The sequence below is a fragment of the Schistocerca americana genome, chromosome 4, assembly GCF_021461395.2.
Source record: "Schistocerca americana isolate TAMUIC-IGC-003095 chromosome 4, iqSchAmer2.1, whole genome shotgun sequence".
NCBI classification, from domain to species: Eukaryota; Metazoa; Arthropoda; class Insecta; order Orthoptera; family Acrididae; genus Schistocerca; species Schistocerca americana.
In genome coordinates, this window is record NC_060122.1 from 734,291,299 (window position 1) to 734,305,469 (window position 14,171).

Sequence of the window (14,171 nt, forward strand, 5' to 3'; positions counted from 1 at the left end):
CTGGCTTACCCGGTACTGGCGGGCCAATTGCCTGGTACTGACGCGGCGCTCGCCTACCACAGTGTTAATCACATTTCACTCCGAGTCTGGGGTCCGAACATTCCTGGTACATCCTAAATGTTTTCCTGCTTCCTGAAACGACCGTGTTTCAGACAAACGGCGCAACACTGTTGCAAACTTGGAAAGCTGCGGTTGCTGTCGGGGGGGACAGGTGTTCTGATACAACTTTGCTGCTCCTCGCCTGTTGCCATTTGTCTTTACGTAAGTAAACATCATGTACGCAAGCTCTCGATTCGAATACGGAACCATTGTGTACAACACTGTATCACACCCACTATAACGTAACTACAAAAAAATTACCAATTAGAATGGCAGCAGAGAGAGTTAGGACGCGACGTATGAGGAAAAATACCACCCTCTAGGAGGAAACCACGCATGCTGTAACTGTGGCTGCATGGTATAGCGGGTATCAGACCGCAGTCTCTGTTACAAAGTACGATTAAATAAATATTCTCTAGCATGGAAACCTATTTCGGGACATAAGTTTATTAGACCGTTCAATCCCTAGAGTTTGTACAAGGTGGAAAAAATCACCCATCTTCTCTCTCTCTGTTTTCCGTCTTAGCTCTTTAATTTCGGCTTTCGATTTTAAGTAAATTGACGACAAATTTCTCATGAAACAGCTGGAAAACAACGATAATTTTATATTCTAAATCGACACTGCGAATGCGTTAATCAAGGTTAGTGAAGATGTAGGTCTAAGAATAAGTAAAGACAGTACTAAATACCTGGTTAGTAGTAGAATGCCAACAGCAGTAGATCAGGAAATGTTAAGAGTTGGAGACATGCAGTTTGAAAAAGTGAACGCATTTAAGTATCTAGGCGTGGACATCACTTCGAGAAATGAGATTGAATCCGAACTGAAGAAGAGATTACGGGCGGGAAATGCGTGCTACATCTCACTGAATAGATTACTTTCATCATGGATATTGTCTAGGAATTTAAAGATTAGACTATACAAAACTATTATTCTACCAGTTATGCTGTATGGGTGTGAGACTTGGTCTCTCACTGTGCAAAATGAATAGCCTTTTCGAGTACTTGAAAACAAAATGCTGAGAAAAATTTTCGGAGCAAAAAGGGATGACATTAGCGGAGAGTGGCAGAAACTGCATAACGAAGAGGTTCAAGAACTCTATTCAAGCCCTAACGTAATCAGTATTATTAAATCACGTAGGCAGCGATGGGCGGGTCACGTAGCTCGAATGGATGAGAGCAGGGCAACGGGCAGATACTGGTAGGGCACTTAGAGGGAAAACGTCATGTGGGGAGACCGAGGTGTAGATGGGGGGACAATGTGAAGGCTGATTTGAGGAGCCTAGGTATTGAAGGTGAATGGAAGGAAATAGCCCAAGACAGGGACAGATGGCAAAAATACGTTGCTGTGGGAATGGATTCTCGAGTCCGGTATGACCAGTGAGTGTGAGTGTGAGTGAAATCAACACTGAGGGCCGCTTTGTGAAAAAAAAAATCTTCTCCTAACTATGGGATGAAGCATTAGGAGTCAATAAATTTTATTTCTGAGTATGTTAATCCTTCCGCATCCATTTTATTCTCACTAATTCTACCGTATTACTAGAAACGAGACGTTAACATAGACAATGCTATCGACACAGGTCTACAAGCCGTGTTCCTCTGAGAGTGTCAACTTGTAAAGAACGGTGCTGGAACAGTTTTGGGGTAACTCCTGGCTGTCAGAATCGGTAAGGGGGGCGGAGGGATCGTGAGCAGGTGATGTGGCCGACAGCGAGTATCAGCGCCGGCAATGTCTCGTTTGCTCATCCCTGATTTAGACAGGCTGTTGTAGAATGTCAAAACCCCATTAAAAATGTCGCAAAGTCTTATCCTCTCTAATCTCAAAGCATGTACGAAGATCCTTCGGTGCACCAGTAAAGTTTGGTTTGTGATGGAATGTCACCATTATTACAGGAACATTTTTGATTCCCTTTCGTCGGCCGCGGTGGCCGAGCGGTTCTACGCGCTTCAGTCCGGAAACACGCGACTGCTACGGTCACAGGTTCGAATCCTGCCTCGGGCACGGATGTGTGTGATGTACTTAGGTTACTTAGGTTTAAGTAGTTCTAAGTTCTAGGGCACTGATGACCTCAGATGTTAAGTCCCACAGTGCGCAGAGCCATATCAACCATTTTGATTCCTTTTCCGTTCAAAACCTAACTCATCACTTCAACAGAAATTCCTCAACGCCGACATATGTTCTTGCAGTTGCGTGCAGCACCTGAGCTCCCTGCTGGGGCCAATCATTCTGGGACAGTTCCTCATGGACATGGTCACCATCAGTGCCACCGCATTCGTCGCCATAGCCAATGTAAGTAGTCTATTGGTTTTCATTCTAATGAAAGTAGCTGCAGAAATGTCTAACGAGTCTTAAAGTGATACTACAGATATGGAAAAAATTGTGTGTCATTTGTTCTTTCAACTGTGTTTGGGGTGCTAGTGACCCCCGCATGAAGAAATTTTTATAAATCTAAGACAATATGAGTTACAATACGATTACTTGAAATTTATGTGTTAACAAAAATGGTGGACTGTTCTTAATAACAGTTATCCAATCGATATTGCAACCTTATTGGCTGTTGTTTGGTTTCTGTTCATTCTGGTGCTACTTACAGTGTCCAGTCACAGTATCGGGACCACCTGTCAAAAGCCTGAATAACCAACTTTTGAAGTGCGAACCGCTGTGAGACGTGCAGGAAGAGAGTCAATAAGGTTCTGGAAAGTGCCGACAGGGATGTGGAGGCAATCAGAATCCAGCGCCAGGGACAGCACATACCGCGAACTGTGTCTCACGTTGCGTTGTCCTGCAGACAGATGCCATCTTGTCGAGAAAAAACAATCTGCATGTAGAGGTGGACGTCATCGCCAAGGATAGATGCAACTTGTGTTGACCCACTGCGTCTCCAGAATGAGGAGATCACTAAGGGAACGCCACGAGAACAGTGCCTAGACCACAACACTCCCTCCTTTGGGCCTTACCCTGCTGACGATTGTTGAAAGGTGTTTGCTTTCAGAAGTTTTACGTCAGATGGAGCATAAAAACATGGTGCGTCGGAAAAGGCCACCTATCGCCGCTCAGTGGAAGTCTGCTTACGGTACTGGCGTGCAAATTCCACCCTCCGTCGCGTATGAACAACAGTCAGCAAGGGTGCATGAGAAGGTACCTGCTGCAGAGGCCCTCATACGCAGTAACTTTCGCTGAACGGTCGTTGAGAAGATTCTCTTGGTAGCCCCTTTGTTCATATAGGTGATCAGCTGATCAACAGTTGCACTTCTGTTCGCCCACACAGATCTCCGCAGCCTTCGTTCACCCCTGACTCCTATGGCCCGTATTGGACGACAGTTCTGTCGGCGTCAATTTGGGATAGCGCCGTTTTGCTATCATTGGCATACTTTAACCACGACGGCACGCGAACAGTTTACAGAATTAGCCGTTTCCCAAATGCTTCTACCCTTGGTCAGAAGCCAATGGTCATGTCCATTTAGACAGATAAATCAATCCGTTTCCGAATTACAACAACACTTTTTCCCGCTTCGAACCGACATGCTTTATACATGGTGGTCCATTGATAGTGACCGGGCCAAATATCCTACGAAATAAGCATCAAACGAAAAAACTACAAAGAACAAAACTCGTCTAGTTTGAAGGGGGAAAGCAAATGGCGCTATGGTTGGCACGCTAGATGGCGCTGTCATAGGTCAAACGGATATCAACTGCGTTTTTTTTAAGATAGGAACCCCCATTTTTATTACATATTCGTGTAGTACGTAAAGAAATATGAATGTTTTAGTTGGACCACTTTTTTCGCGTTGTGATAGATGGCGCTGTAATAGTCTCAAACGTATAAGTACGTGGTATCACGTAACATTCCGCCAGTGCGGACGGTATTTGCTTCGTGACACATTACCCGTGTTAAAATGGACCGTTTGCCAATTGCGGAAAAGGTCGATATCGTATTGATGTACGGCTATTGTGATCAAAATACCCAACGGGCGTGTGCTATATATGCTGCTCGGTATGCTAGGCGACATCATCCAAGTATCCGGATCGTTCGCCGGATAGTTACGTTATTTAAGGAAACAGGGTGTTCAGCCACATGTGAAACGTCAACCACGACCTGCAACAAATAATGATGCCCAAGTAGGTGTTTTAGCTGCTGTAGCGGTTAATCCGCACATCAGCAGCAGACAAATTGCGCGAGAATCAGAAAAACGTCGGTGTTGCGAACGCTACATCAACATCGATTGCACCCGTACCAATTTCTATGCACCAGAAATTGCATGGAGACGGCTTTGAATGTCGTGTACAGTTCTGCCACTGGGCACAAGAGAAATTACGGGACGATGGCAAATTTTTGGCACGATTTCTATTTAGCGACGAAGCGTCACTCACCAACAGCGGTAACGTAAACCGCACAATATGCACTACTGGGCAACGCAAAATCCACGATGGCTGCGACAAGTGGAACATTAGCGACCTTGGCAGGTTAATGTATGGTGCGGCATTATGGGAGGAAGGATAATTGGTCCCCATTAGTTCGATGACAATCTAAATGGTGCAATGTATGCTGAATTCCTACGTAATGTTCTACCGATGTTACTACAAGATGTTTCACTGCATGACAGAATGGCGATGTACTTCCAACATGATGGATGTCCGGCACATAGCTCGCGCGCGGTTAAATAGCATATTTCATGACAGGTAGATTGGTCGTCGAAGCACCATACCATGGCCCGCACGTTCACCGGATCTGACGTGCCCGGATTTCTTTCTGTGGGGAAAGTAGAAAGATATTTGCTATCGTGATCCAATGACAACGCCTGACAACATGCGTCAGTGCATTGTCAGTGCATGTGAGAACATTACGGAAGGCGAACTACTCGCTGTTGAGAGGAATGTCGTTACACGTATTGCCAAATGCATTGAGGTTGACAGACATCATTTTGATCGTTTATTGCATTAATGTGGTTTTTACAGGTAATCACGCAGTAACAGCATGCGTTCTCAGAAATGAGAAGTTCACAAAGGTACATGTATCACATTGGAACAGCCGAAATAAAATATTCAAACGTACCTACGTTCTGTATTTTAATTTAAAAAATCTACCTGTTACCTACTCTTCGTCTAAAATTGTGAGCCATATGTTTGTGACTATTACAGCGCCATCTATCACAAAGCGAAAAAAGTGGTCCGACTAAAAGATTCATATTTCTTTACGTACTACACGAATATGTAAAAAAATGGGGGTTCCTATTTCAAAAAACGTAGTTGATATCAGTTTGACCAATGGTAGCGCCATCTAGTGGGCCAACGATAGCGCCATCTGGTTTCCCCCTTCAAGCTAGACAAGTTTCATTCTTTGTAGGTTTTTCGTTTGACGCTTATTTCGTGAGGTATTTGGCCCGGTCACGGTCAATGGACCAGCCTGTGTACCCTCAATTGGTAGTGTTGCCACCGGCCTTCTGTGAGTCGTTATTGCATGTTGACGTTGAACGTAGACAGTGGTCACATTAATGTGATATGGATACCGTTTATGACCGCTAGTGATATCAGTCGAAGAAAAACTGGTCGAGAAACTGCACTAGAACTGTGACCATAGAAAGTAACAACAATCCTTATGATGGATTGTTGGAAATGACGTAACATATTGGAAGAAATAGGCTGAGATGGTTATACTTTTATAGGAACTAATTTATAGAGTGGAGAAGAAGTTGTGGCGCAAGAATTCTAGCAGGATTGCTCAATAGGCTTGATGTTTAAGAAGTGTAGCAAAATGGGTCCACATAAGCGCGCGCTCGCATATATATATATATATATATATATATATAGTGGACACATGACTATGAAAGTATACTGAAGTGGCATAGCAACGGGATGCAGAGCGTACTTGTGTGTAAGGTTGGTTGAAAGTTGTGAAGTAGATTCGGAATACTGAGGCAAATTTAATGATTTGACAGAAAATTAGTGAAATTAGTGTGAAGGACAGAAGACGTAAGCGACAAGCAAGCTGGTGCACATCCCTTTCCAGAATTTGAGGCATTGATAATTTTTTTTCTTTCTAATTGGTTTGATAGAGTCAGCCATCAATTTCTCTGCTGTGCCAATCTCTTCATCTCAAAGTAGCTCTTGCACTCAACATTCTTAATTTTTTTAATGTATTCCAATCTATTTTCCTCCGTAGGTTTTACTCTTTGCAGCTCCCTCTAGTTGCGTGGAAGTTATTTCCTAATGTCTTAACAGATGCCCTATCATTCTGTCCCTTCTTCTTGTCACTGTTTTCCTTATGTTGCTTTCTTGGTCGATTCTGCGGATAACATTCTCATTCCTCACTTTTTAGTCCACCCAATTTTCTACATTCTTCTGTAGCATTTCATCTGAAATATTTCGATACTCTTCTGTTCCGGTTTTCCCATTGTCCATGATTCACTGTAGTACAATGATGTCGTACAAACGAACAATTTCAGAATTATCTTTCTCGAATTAAGGCCTATGATTGATACTAGTAGAATTCTTTTGGTCAGAATGACCTATTTGCTGTGCTAGTCTGCTTTTTATGTCCTTCTCGCAAAATCTGTAATATGTTACTTTACTTAAAAAGTAGCAGAAGTCCTTAACTTGGCCTATTTCGTGATCATGAGCTTTGTTAAGTTTCTCGCTATTTTCATTTCTACTACTTGTGATTACTTTCATCTTTCTTCGTTTGCTATCAAACTTAAAGGGAGAAAAGATTTACGAGACATTAGAGTAGGTAAGGATAGGTCAGACAAACAATTTGTAAATATGGTGGACGATGGTGGAATGCAATTCCCAAATTCGACTTTACAGATCTTTCATATTACTGCCGTTCTCTTGGAAGTGTGATAGTAGTGTTCATGTTAGCTTTTATATGAGGGTTTTACATGTGTGGAGATGGAAATTTTTCTTGTTTTCTTGTGTAATATGATCCTGGCTTCTAGAAGGATTCATTTTGTGTCTTCATTGGTCATATTAAACTATACACCATACGTGAGATAGCGCGTGATGTATTAAACTGCAAACAACACCTCGATCAACTGATAGGTGGAAACCTTCGTTAGCTGTTTATTGAGTATATGTTAATTTTTACTTACTGTGTTATGACCAGACTTTTTATTGTTTAGCAGCGTTTGCACAAAACAATACAGGAAACGAAATCCCACAGTTTGTTATTTTAACACTACCAAAATGTTTCTAGCATTTTCTTCAAGATCAAGCTACTGAATTATATGATGAAGCTACATAACGCAGGTGTAAATGGCCTCCATTTTAGAACGCTTCATTCTGTATGAAAGTTACAAATTTATTCGTAAAGATCACTACATATATCGGTCACGTAAAAGTAGATGCGGCATTTTATTAAATATTAATTACATCTTTCTTTTTGTTCCTTGATAAAAAGTTCATAACTCATTTTTACGTAATATCAGTAGGCCTACTGGTAAGACTTTTCGCTAAGATGAGGTATGAAAAATGTTTCGAATTTCGGCTTGGAAGAAAAAGGTAAACGAGCATACAAAGACAAGCAGTAAGGATTTTTTTTTAATTTGATTAGAAGATTTGACACTGATCTTTGGCCTCGTACGAAAACGAAAGCCAAATGATGTATGATCAATTTTCATATTTTTACGCGTTTTACTCCGAAACTGTTGATGAACATCTTTAAACACTCTAATCCACTTTCTTGTGATTTAATTGCTCATAATGCGGAGAGTGGGATCCCTTAATTTGGTTAGTAAGATACAGTATTTAAGAAAGGATGTGGAAAAGTTGCAGTTAGATGTAAAGGGATTTGGTAAAGTGGCATAGCCGAAAGTACAGTACTTCTGATTAGCTACGTAGAAAGATATCGATACAAAATCGAATAGGATAATGCAGAAGTTAGTACAAAAATGAGGAAGAGAACAGTAATGTAAGTGAGGTACTACCAAAATCAGTATCGTAGTCAAAGTCAAACACTGGAAAATTTAGAATGGAATGACAATATTATATGGAAAGATCGCCATTCACCATACAAAGGAGATATTGAGTTGCAGAGAGGTACCACAAGAAGACTGGTAAACATGTGAGCTTTCAGGCAAAAGGCGTCTTTCCAAAGTGGACAACACTCACACATTTCGCAAGCATAACTCATACACACATGTGACGACTGTTTCTCAAACGACGGTAAAACACGGGAAAGAAGAGTAACAAAAGAATGTACACTCAGTACAGTAATGCGTTTAAGAATAGCACCGAAGCAAAACAACACTGGGTTGCGAGATGGAAGAAGAGCCGCTAGGCAAAAATCAGACAATTGAAAATACAGGGTGGGGTAGTGACAATATTACGAAATGGATAGAATGCACCCATAGTCTAATGGTAGCGTCTTTGACTAATAATCAAAATGGACTCAGTCCCGTGTTCAAACCCCGGCACTGCGTACGCTTTCAATAAAAATCATCAGTAACTGCGGATGTAGACTTCCTGCATAAGAGGTCATACTCATTCTATCAACGACATTATCAAAGAGGGCGGAGGAGCGGGCAGAGGCACAGGGCACTCCCGTACCTTTGGGTTGGGAAATTGCACTTAAATATCGGAAGAATCAACAACGATCAACAACATGATGATACAGAAGGTAATCAAAACCATTGCGTTAAAGAAACATAACATGTTTCGACAGGACATGGAGCCCGTAATTGAAAAAGTTTCATGATCTCTCCACCGGGAAAAAAATCGGGACTAGTCCCCCTCCCCCTCCCCCCCCCCTCCATTCGCATTTCCGGAAGAGGTCTGTCAAAGGTGTGGTGATAATGAGAAAAGGATTGATAGGACAATGTTTTACCGGTCGGGGCGTGGAATGTCAGAGGTTTACGCATTATAGGGTAGCTAGAAAATCTGAGTAGGGAAATGCAAAGGCTCAATCTAAATATAGTGGAGATCAGTGAAGTAAAATGCAAAGGAAACAAGGATCTCTGGTCAGATGAGTGTAGGGTAACATCAACAGCAGAGAATGGTATAATGCGAGTAGGATTCGTTCGGAATAGGTCGGTAGGACAGAGAGTGTGTTACTGTGGACAGTTCTTGGATAGGGTTGTTCTCATCAAAATCGACAGTTTACCAACACCGACTACGACTACAAGGCGACGTCGCAAGCAGAAGCGAAGAGATGACGGAAGTATATGAGGATGTGGAACGTAAGGAGAAATTAAAATTTAGTAGTCATAATGGACTGGAATGGGGTTGTAGGGAAACGAGTGGGAGAAAGGGTTACGGAAGAATGTGGGCTTGGTACTAGGAATGAGAGAGGAGAAAGACTAACTGAGATCTGCAGGAAATTTCAGATGTTAACAGCGAATAACAGGAGGAAGATGTATATTTGGGAAAAGCACGAAGATACGGGAAGATTTCAGTTAGATTTCGTCATGGTCAGACAGAGATTCCGCAATCAGATATTGGACTGTAACGCGTACCCAGGAACATATACAGACTAAGTTCACTTTTTAGTAGTAGTGAAGAGTAGGCCGAAGTTTTTAAGAAACTATTCAGGAAGAATCAGAGTGCAAAGAAGTAGGATAAGGAAGTGGTAAGGAATTAAGAGATGCGCTTGAGTTTTTCTGATGCCCCAGATACTGCGATCATAAATAACGTAGTAGGCAGATCTCTTAAAAGGGAATGGATATCTCTAAAATGGACAGTCACAGAAGTTGGCGAGAAAAACCAAGGTACAAAGAAGGAACTGCAACGAAACGATATGAAACAGAAGAGATATTTCAGTTGATAGATGAAAGAAGTAACTACAAAAATGTTCAGAGAAATTCAGGAATACAGAAAACAAGTCACTTAGGAATGAAATGAATAGGACGTACAGGGATGCTAAGGTGAAATCACTGTATGAAAAACGCCAAGAAATCAAAAAAGAATTGATTGTCGGAAGAATTGATTCAGCGAATAGAAAAGTAAGAACAACCGTCAGTGAAATTAAAAGCAAGGGAGATAATATTATGAGTTCAAGGGGAATTCCACTGTTAAATGCAGAGTAGAGATCGGAAATGAGGAAAGACTACGATGAGGGCCTTTATGAAGGATAGGACTTCTTATTTTATGACGTAATAGAAGCAGAAACAGGATAGGGAAGAGATAGGGGATCCAGCATTAGAATCACTATTTAGAAGAGCTTTCGAGGACTTAATTTAAATAAGGCAAGGGATGGACAATCTTCCTTCGGAGTTTCTAAAATTATTGGGAGGAGTGGCAACAAATGTAGAATGTGTGAGACAGGTGAGATAACATCAGGCTTTCGGAAAAACATCATCCACATAATTCCAAAGACAGTAAGAGTCGACTAAAGTGGAAATTATCGCTCAATCAACTTAACAATTCATGCATCTAAGCTGCTGTGTAGAATAATACATACAAGAATGAAAAAGAGGATTGAGGATGTGTTATATAACGGTTAGTTATCTTTAGGAAATGTAAAATCATGAGAGAGGCTGTACTGGCGTTACTGTTGAAAAAACAAAAAACAAAATGGAAAAATCAGGACACGTTCATAGAATTTGTCGAAATGGTAAAAGCGTTAGAGAAAGTAAAATGATGCAAGATGTTCCATATCCTGAGAATAATTGGGGTAGTCTGTAGGGAAGGGCGGGTAATATAAAATATGTACAAGAAGCAAGAGGAAACAATAAGAGAGGATGACCAAGAACGAAGTGCACATATCTTATCATCCTGTTCCTTCTTCTTGGCAGTGTCTTCCGTATTTTCCTTTTTATCATCCTGTCCATTCTTCTAGCCAATGTCTTCCATATATTCTTTTTATCACCCTGTCCACTCTTTTTTGCAGTGTCTTCCATATATTCCATTCCTCGGCTTTTCTGCGGAGAATCTGTTTATTGCTTACGTTGTCAATCTACCTAATTCTCAACATTCTTCCGTAGCATCACATCTGAGATGCTTCTATTCTCTTCTGTTCCGACTTTCCCACAGTCCATGTCTCACTGTTACACAATGCTGTGCTCCAAAAGGAAATTTTAAAAAATTTCTTCCTCAGACTAAGGATAATTTTTTTCCTTCTTTTCTACGTAATTCTGCAGCTCTCAATTCGTTCGAGCAATCAATCATTCATGATAGGAAACACAGTCATAGCTCAGTCACTCAAAATGATTCTGAAATTTTACTTGTTAGAATGAAATCAGGCGATGATTCTTCTTCTCTGCAGGCTCGTGCTTTGCGCCAGTCTGCTAATCTGTACAAATAAAATACCTCGTAATTTTGGGAGCGTTGTATAATTAGTCGGGAAACCTCAGGTCAAGCGGATATTTGGCTTTGACGAAGTTTAACCTTCCGAAGATGTAATGGAGCTCTTGGATTATTAAATGCAGGTTCGTATCCAGTCTTTCGGAAGTCCCTTCTGATTAACAACTACGCAATATATCGATAAATATCATTAATTCTCAATTGTCAAATACACACCTTTGTATGAAGGAGCAATCTATATACATATATTTCTTTTTTAATCGTACAGTTCGTATCAGTTATCTTCTGTTATAAATCTCAATAATCAGATTACAGTTCTTCCAAACCAAGCTCAGGCTAATCGGCACGAAGACAATCTCGGAAGCTCCCTTTCTTTTTTTTTTTTTACAACCACCAGAGAGAGTACTACAAAGAATACTTATGCGCTCATGGCATAGCTATTGTATGAGCTACTTTTCACATGGATTCTGCGAGTATGAAGATAGAAAATTAGTAAACGTCATTCAAGGGTAGAATTGTATCAGAATAATTCATCGAATATAAAGAGATATTACAATTGCCCCTCGCAGAGAGCAAAGTTAATGATAATACACTTTGCGAGCTAAGAGAAAAAATTTATTGGGTTGTTTATTCAAAAGAGGAATATTTTGAATTAGTAGAATTTTACTGTAGAGAGTAGGGGTAACATGTTAAGACAATAAGTTACGAGAATACCTAAGCTGCGGCTTTTACATGTACCGGGGTATACCCGCATCCCGAGTACATAACCAGGGAAAATGTAGATTGGCGTAATTACGAAAAAGGTCTACCCATTTGGGAACTGGCCTTCACAGGGAAACCCTGGAAAACCCGGAAGAATAGACCCCAGCTCAGGTATTAAAGAAGATAGGAAAGCCTAAATCCAGTAATTTTGAAATACACTCCTGGAAATGGAAAAAAGAACACATTGACACCGGTGTGTCAGACCCACCATACTTGCTCCGGACACTGCGAGAGGGCTGTACAAGCAATGATCACACGCACGGCACAGCGGACACACCAGGAACTGCGGTGTTGGCCGTCGAATGGCGCTAGCTGCGCAGCATTTGTGCACCGCCGCCGTCAGTGTCAGCCAGTTTGCCGTGGCATACGGAGCTCCATCGCAGTCTTTAACACTGGTAGCATGCCGCGACAGCGTGGACGTGAACCGTATGTGCAGTTGACGGACTTTGAGCGAGGGGTATAGTGGGCATGCGGGAGGCCGTTTGGACGTACCGCCGAATTGCTCAACACGCGGGGCGTGAGGTCTCCACAGTACATCGATGTTGTCGCCAGTGGTCGGCGGAAGGTGCACGTGCCCGTCGACCTGGGACCGGACCGCAGCGACGCACGGATGCACGCCAGGACCGTAGGATCCTACGCAGTGCCGTAGGGGACCGCACCGCCACTTCCCAGCAAATTAGGGACACTGTTGCTCCTGGGGTATCGGCGAGGACCATTCGCAACCGTCTCCATGAAGCTGGGCTACGGTCCCGCACACCGTTAGGCCGTCTTCCGCTCACGCCCCAACATCGTGCAGCCCGCCTCCAGTGGTGTCGCCACAGGCGTGAATGGAGGGACGAATGGAGACGTGTCGTCTTCAGCGATGAGAGTCGCTTCTGCCTTGGTGCCAATGATGGTCGTATGCGTGTTTGGCGCCGTGCAGGTGAGCGCCACAATCAGGACTGCATACGACCGAGGCACACAGGGCCAACACCCGGCATCATGGTGTGGGGAGCGATCTCCTACACTGGCCGTACACCACTGGTGATCGTCGAGGGGACACTGAATAGTGCACGGTACATCCAAACCGTCATCGAACCCATCGTTCTACCATTCCTAGACCGGCAAGGGAACTTGCTGTTCCAACAGGACAATGCACGTCCGCATGTATCCCGTGCCACCCAACGTGCTCTAGAAGGTGTAAGTCAACTACCCTGGCCAGCAAGATCTCCGGATCTGTCCCCCATTGAGCATGTTTGGGACTGGATGAAGCGTCGTCTCACGCGGTCTGCACGTCCAGCACGAACGCTGGTCCAACTGAGGCGCCAGGTGGAAATGGCATGGCAAGCCGTTCCACAGGACTACATCCTGCATCTCTACGATCGTCTCCATGGGAGAATAGCAGCCTGCATTGCTGCGAAAGGTAGATATACACTGTACTAGTGCCGACATTGTGCATGCTCTGTTGCCTGTGTCTATGTGCCTGTGGTTCTGTCAGTGTGATCATGTGATGTATCTGACCCCAGGAATGTGTCAATAAAGTTTCCCCTTCCTGGGACAATGAATTCACGGTGTTCTTACTTCAATTTCCAGGAGTGTATATAGAAGCTCTATAGATTAGATCGAAGGAAAAGTGCCTCATAGCCAAAAAAAAAATTTTACAATATTGCTAAAAAAAAAACAAAAATCAAAATTCGTCTTTCGACGATGTAGCCGGTGATCTCGTTGTGAAGTCGATGGAACAGGAACACTGGATACGGACACCGGGTAGGCGACTTACAGCTTTTGGTGGAGGCGGCACGGAGGACAGGCGATGGCTTATGGTACAGGATAGAAGCTGGTAACATGTCGTAGAAGCAGCAAGATGATCTCAGGAACAGATGGCCAGGGACGTGAACATGAAACAGGTTTAAAGTGGAATAAGAAAAGGTTCTGACTGAATAAATCCCTGGAAGAGAGTGGATTAAGGCAACGAAGTCCATATTTCATCGTTGAACTCAAAATCGGAGTGGATTCTTATATTCTTCCATCTGTACTAGACTGGAACATCCATCAGTCCTGACAATCGCGAATACTTTTTTTTTTTTTTTTTTTTTGT

General features: G+C 42.6%; 1 protein-coding gene across 1 annotated transcript in view; it reads left to right on the forward strand.

Annotated features, from left to right (window-relative positions):
* Nucleotides 1-14,171, forward strand: part of LOC124613755 (odorant receptor 82a-like) — a 163,624-nt gene that overhangs the window by 106,941 nt on the left and 42,512 nt on the right. The window contains exon 5 of the mRNA XM_047142471.1: nucleotides 2,284-2,386. Within this exon, the coding sequence (XP_046998427.1) occupies nucleotides 2,284-2,386 (103 nt within the window). The remainder of the gene's footprint in view (nucleotides 1-2,283; nucleotides 2,387-14,171) is intronic.